Below are 6777 nucleotides of genomic sequence, written 5' to 3'. Positions count from 1 at the left end.
CGTTTATACCCTTATGAATATTTTGGTATGATAAATATTTTAATCATTTTACCATTATATTCCATATTTCATTAGATCTTGTATGTCAAATTTAACATAAATTTAAAATTTCTAATTATTTGTTTAATATAAAAAACAAGTTTAAATCGTCAATAAATATTAATATATAAACTATTTTATATCAATGCGAAAAAGATATTGAATCACAAATACAATTACATCGATAAATTCAACGATTGTATCATTGAAATATGTTTTACTCATATAAAATATGAGTTAATATTTGGTATAATGAAAATATACATTTTTTATTCCACAAGCTGCCTAAAAAATTATCATGTGTCTATTCTTTTAAAATATTTTTTAACATTTTACTATAATACTATAGGATACTTGTCAATCCCAAACATGGTGTTTAAAACTCGTAGCTGTACCAATTATTATTCCTAAGAATATAAAAAGAAGTGTAACTAAATTCCTTAATATAAATATTTTTAAAATAATTTTATTATAGGTTTTGATCACATTTATTTTTTTTAACACAATATCTAAAACTACCCATAGTTCTCCCCAACTCAAAATTAGGAGGATAATGTGCTTCAACTCACTCAACCCATGCACTCCTATATTAACAGTAATGCCTATATCAATCAAGTTAAGACTCAACCGGCTCCTAATATGAAAGGTTTGGTGGTTTTATTTATGTTAAGAATTTCAATAGAATATATATAATTATTAATAAATTTTATTATATATAAATATTTTTTAATAACTATGGATTATATTATGGTTTGTATAAATCGGATGGAAATATAAAATCATCCAATCATGAACACCTAGGGAGATAAGCGATTGTGAGGCAAAGGAAAAGGATCTCCACTGCCGAAATGGAATTGCAATCATAAGACAAGCCAGGTTAGCTGTTGGGTAGACACTTTACTTGAAAGCCAAGTCTTCAGAAATTGTGCCCAACTCAAGCCCACGGTAGATTCATTGAACGAAGTTTTAGAAACACTACAACTTCCCTGCAATATTCACCCATGTTTTGCTTAAAATATACTGTAAAAACACAAAATATGGTATGTTACTTCCGTTTTTGTCCACTTGGAGTTGAAGATACCAAGAAAAAAACACACACCCCTTGTGTCAATCTCGTGAACTCCAAACCCAATCTCCGGATTTAAACGCTTTTCAAGCCATAAAATGTCCATTAATTCTCAAAGATTTATGGATTTCAGACAAGAACCCTGAGGGTTCTGCAGTCCATCAGATCCTGTGGGGGTTATTTGATGCTGTGATACAAGTTTCCATCATGGCATGTTCTAAAACAATGAAAGTAGACAAAGGAAAAGGACCATAAATAACATTAATAGGATTCAAATTACAGAAGCTATGGAACTTTTATGGACGCTAACAAATTTCTCCCTTTCGGTCCAGCAAGAAAAAACGAGCTGACAACCATGGAGAACATCTTATAAATACTTATAAACATTAAGACTTACACGATAATACCTTTAAGAACCCTAAACTCATAAACAGACTTTAATAATAACCTAAAGAACCTGTCACTGCAACTACCAAAAACTCAATTGCAGTGAGCTTTACAAAAAATAAATACACAAGGAAAACATCTGTTGTTATATCAAACTAAGCTTTTAGAATAGAATCCCAATCGATCTCATATGATGGGTATTTGGACAACATAAAAGACTCCGACGAAGTAATAACTTCAGGCCATGGCTGCTCGTTGAAGTCCGAGAAGGTAAGATCCGACAAAGGTGAAGATTCTGTCGACCCCTCATTCTCCGACAGAACCGGAGATAAAGATGAGGGGGAGTTCTCCACCTTCACTGTCTTTTCCTCAGGCTCAGCCAATTGGACTTTGTTCTCCTTCGATAATTTCTTCGTCTTCTTGTTGTTCGCTTGCTTTTGGTTGAGTTCCAAACTTTCACAGATAGCTTGAAGCTTAGCATCAACAGAGGAATGCAAAGGCTTGTATTCACCGAACTCGCCACCGATATGGGAACCTTGGTGACGAAGGTTAGGGAAGTTGAGTCTCGCAAAATCACCCCTAAGTTTATAGGCTGCTTTATCATAAGCCAAGGCTGCTTCCTCGGCTGTATCGAAAGTGCCTAACCAAAGACGTGTCCGGTTCTTAGGTAGCCGGATCTCAGCGACCCATTTTCCCCAGTGACGTTGCCTAACTCCTCTGTAGAGCTTGGTGGGTTTTGGTGGTGAACCCATCTGTTTCATCGGGACTGGTTTGGGACTAAGAAAGCTGAGCATATGGTTGGTGTTGGGGTTGGCGTTAAGTTGAGGATTTTGGTAAAGGTAGCTTGGTTGATTGTTTTGGAAGAGGAATTGAGCCTGAATTTGGTTGATCTGAGCTTGGGTTAAGTTGTTTAGCCCAATGGTTGAACCAATTTGAGGCTGTTGAACACCTGGATATTGATCAACCGCTGGGAAATAACAACCATCTGCGTAAAAATTGGGTTGTGTTTGGGAAGAAGACAAAGAGAGATATGAAGTAGAAGGAGAAGGAGAAGGAGAAGGAGAGGGAGAATAAGAAGAAGGGGAAGGGGAATAGGAAGAAGAGGAAGAGGAAGAGGAAGAGGAAGAGGAAGAGGAAGAGGAAGAAGCACTTTTCATAAAAGGTTCGAGTGCTTCCATCAACTCTCCACCATATATATCTGAACTGCTACTATAGAAATCCGTTGTAGCTGCCATTTCTTTCAAACAGAAAAGATTGAAACTTGAATATGAAAAAAAAAAAAGTAACCTGTTTCTTATCAAAACTTAAGAACAGGTTTCAAAAACCCAGAAAAGGATTAAGGAGGTTTTTGTTTAAAATAGACAACCCCTTTAAATCCAAGATAACCCTAAAAAATCAAGCTATTGAGGTATCAAAAATCACCCCTTCAGCTGATTTTATCTACAAAAAACAGAAAAATTAAAAGCAAAAAACCTGGATCTCGATTCTGAAAACACCTGGCTTTTGAAGAAAATCCTGTAATCTAAGTTTGCTTTCAAACCACTGTCAATAACTGAAAACAAAAAACAAACCCAAAAATCAGAATTTTTTTCAAAAATAGAAACAGATGATTAACAGAAAGGGATTCAGAGAAGCGGGGATTAACAGAAAAAAAGGGGGGGGGGGAGATCTTGAAACAAAAACCACAAATAAATTCTTCTTTCTTTTTTTTCTCTCTTAAATTTTTGGTGTAAATAACTCTCAAAGCCTCACTCTGGCTTTTCGTCACAACCTTCCTTCGATTTATATAGTTGTTCAACTCAGTTAACCATCTGGTTTTAACCCCTAAAGCAAACCCTTGTAAATTTAATTAGCTGATGTAAGACTCATTTCAATAAGTTATTTGTAACCATTAAAATGATGACACGCGCACGCAATCTGATTCCTGTGACTGAAACTTGTCCTTCGTATTAGCTGTCGGTTGACAAATATTTTTGTAGTTTAATGAAAAATGAAAAGCGGGAGTCACGAGAAGTTTCACATGTAATGTGATTTATCAAAGGTGGTTAGTTTTTTACACCTAAAATCTGTCGGTGATTTCTTAGTGTGGGTTTGGATTCACCGTGTTTTTAGTTTTAGTGAGTGTAAAAATAAATTATGGTAATAGAATTAAATATTATAATAATATCGAAATAAAAAATAAATTAAATGTAATTTTATATTAATTTATAATTTAGGGCTTAAAAAAGAAATTAATTTTATCTTTAATCTTTTATAAGAAAATTAAATAAAATAAAATTTTGTACTTTTCAAATTTTAAAATTTTAGTCTTAATTAAAAGATAGCAATTAAATTTATTTAGTTAAATTCTACTATTATCTTATGTTATGTGTAAAATTATAAATTTAATCTAAGTTTTCAAATTAAATAATTCTTAATCTCTATATTTTTAAAAGTTAAAATTTCAGTTTTAATATAAATGATAGCTGTTAAATATATTAATTAAATTTTTGTGAATAACTAATTGATATTACATAATAAATATAATAATATTGGAATGTATCTAATTTAAAATAAGGTTCTAAAATGGAAGGAAAGCCTAGAAAGGGTGGTTGATAAATGGTTGTGACCTTTTTAATGCATCACCAACTTGCTTCCACTTTGACCAGTTGATGAACAAATCATTAATTACCATAGTTTTGTGCAACTAATAGTGGGGACACTCCATCATTCCACGATGGACCAACAAATGTAGGCATTTGAAAGGAGGAAGTGGGCACTCTATCATTAATGCATCATTCATTATATATCACCAATGTCTAGGCCAAATTTCATCCCACGATTCTTCATGTTTAATCATAATTATTATTAAATTAAATGTAAACAAATGTTCATAGATATCATTCAACATCGACTAAATTCTAATAAACAAATAAAAACATTTTTAATTTAATAATGTATTCAATATTTAACATAATCCATTTTATTATAAGAAAATGAACCACTTGCATTAAACAATTAACCCAAAAAAAACAACATTTTAAGTTAATATAACAAAAGTGAAAAATAATATTATATTAAAGATGATGAGTTGATAACTTTCTTTATTATTTTTATGAAAGATTATTCTATATTAATGAGTTAATTAAATAGATTGGACCTAACCAAAGAATATGATGCCAAAGGAAACGACAACCGTCGGATATTGACACAAAACCTTGACGTCATTCTTTTTATATCTAACGGTTATTATCAATCCATTCGACGTCAGACGAAATAAGAAAACAGAGAGTCATGTCGAAATGGCAACAAATGGGAATTTCCATCGTCGCAGAATTTTTCATTTTTTTTTTTTTTCTCTTTTGAAAGACTTGACCGAGGTTAATTTAAGTTGACCATGGTTGAGTTTACAGCTGAACAAGTCACGTGCGAAGGCAGTGGGGGGTGGGGGAAGAGTACGACAATCTCAACAATTGCGGCGACAGTTACTGGAGCAGGCTCAGTATTGGAGTATATTTGACTCACGATTGTTTACAGCGCGTGTTGTGCAATACGGGCATTTCGTCGCTGTTGAACCGTGAGGCTGTGACTCTCACGCGGATTTTGGAAATGGGGTTTGGTTAGAAACGAAGGAAGAGTGCAAATCAGGGGCTCATAATTGTTACTAAATTAATAGAGCCAGGAGTGGGGGAAAATCTTAGACTTAGATCCGAAGATAAGAGTAGAACCATGGGATGGGATGCAGTGTTGGTTAAGTTAGTTAACCCAACTAGCGGGTTTAGGACAACCCTGAACTGCAATCTTGGTCCTTGTCGGGTGGGGAAATTCACAACCCGAAACGCCGGTGTTCAAGTTGATGCTTTTGTCAAGAGTTTTAGACTCTGAAATTAATTGATGCAGCGAAGAGATTAAGTTGAGATTAAAATTAATGATAAAATATGTGTTTGGATTTAAAAATAATATGGTGATAATAATAAAATAGAAAATGATGATTAAATATATTAGGTAAAAAATCTTATATAAAATATGTTATATCTTTTCGTTACCTAGATACATGTCAACAAGATAAAAAACGTTGATTTTTCTAATTGATTGCTCAACCAAATTAGAGGAGCAACACATTTAGTTATTAAGACCATCAGTTAGAAAAGCACTCTTGACAAGCCCTCCCACCTTTCAATAATGAGATAATTATCTGCTTGGAAGATATTTGTATTTTGGTATGAATACATTGCCAATACAATAAATGGTCTATTTAGGCAAAACAACATCGTATTGTTTAAATGCATAACAAAATAGATCTCACGACGCACATCGTTCATGCTCATGAATATCTTTCGCACATTTAACGAGGCTGAGTACTGATCTTACCACATCACATTAGTGGACAATAGGACCTCTCTTATAAATACCCTCCTAATGATTAAAAAGGAATAAACCATTTAAAAACCTTAAAGTTATTCTAAGCTATTCCCTCATCTCTCTCTTTCTCGGCTAATCTGACCTTTTGTTCATTTTCGGCTCACCACTCTCTAAGTGAACCGGTCTCCACAAAATCACCACCGTTTCCTCATTAGTCATTACTCTCCTCTCTTGTTATACTTTGTATCAACACTACAAAATTTAGAGTATTTGTATTTAAAATATTAAAAATATGTAAATTATATTTATTAATAAAATAATAATATAAGTTGGCTAAGTTTTAACTTAATTGATATCAATATTATTACTAGTGAAAAAGATATAGTTCAAGTGTGTTGAAACATATTTATTTTATCCTCTTTAAGGGATAAATATTTCTAAGTTTTATATCAACAATAATAATCATTAATACTTTTATCTTTATTGTTATTACTGATGTAATTTATTATAATAATGCACTGGTCTTTTGTGATTCAAATAAAAACTAGCACAGCAATCGAGGTCAAGATGCAGCTAAATCCACCGATAATAATTGGGCATCCAAAGGAATACAGCAATTTTCTAATTTTATTAGAGAAAAGATAAAAAATAAATAAACTTATAAAATAATAATAATAATTTTTAGAGTTACACAAATAATTTAATATTTTTGATAAACAAGCCAACAGCCTCTTGATCCAGTAACAATAGTAATATATTGCAGGCATGAGAATTTAAGTTTGATCTCAAGTAATTTTATTCTTTTCTTAATTATTAAAAATATATTTTTGAAAACACAAAAAAACCAATATTCCTAATATTTCTCTTGAAAATTTTTAATATTTTTATATCAACTTATGTAATTCTTATTTTTTCTATATTTATAATAGAATTCTTATTTTATA

At 31.9% G+C, this 6777-nt stretch overlaps 1 protein-coding gene across 1 annotated transcript; it reads right to left on the bottom strand.

The window, feature by feature from the left end:
* Positions 1 to 1337: 1337 nt before the first annotated feature.
* LOC108486551 (ethylene-responsive transcription factor RAP2-4-like) lies at positions 1338 to 3279 on the bottom strand. Its single transcript, XM_017790670.2, has one exon. It carries the CDS (start codon positions 2725 to 2727, stop codon positions 1648 to 1650), a length of 1080 nt encoding a protein of 359 aa, XP_017646159.1. The 5' UTR covers positions 2728 to 3279; the 3' UTR covers positions 1338 to 1647.
* Positions 3280 to 6777: the final 3498 nt, after the last annotated feature.

This window comes from Gossypium arboreum, chromosome 6, assembly GCF_025698485.1.
Source record: "Gossypium arboreum isolate Shixiya-1 chromosome 6, ASM2569848v2, whole genome shotgun sequence".
NCBI classification, from domain to species: domain Eukaryota; kingdom Viridiplantae; phylum Streptophyta; class Magnoliopsida; order Malvales; family Malvaceae; genus Gossypium; species Gossypium arboreum.
This window is presented reverse-complemented; position numbering and strand designations above follow the sequence as displayed.

Excerpts from the sequence above, each read along its gene's own strand:
- LOC108486551 (XM_017790670.2), bottom strand. The coding sequence starts at position 2,727 with ATGGCAGCTACAACGGATTTCTATAGTAGCAGTTCAGATATATATGGT.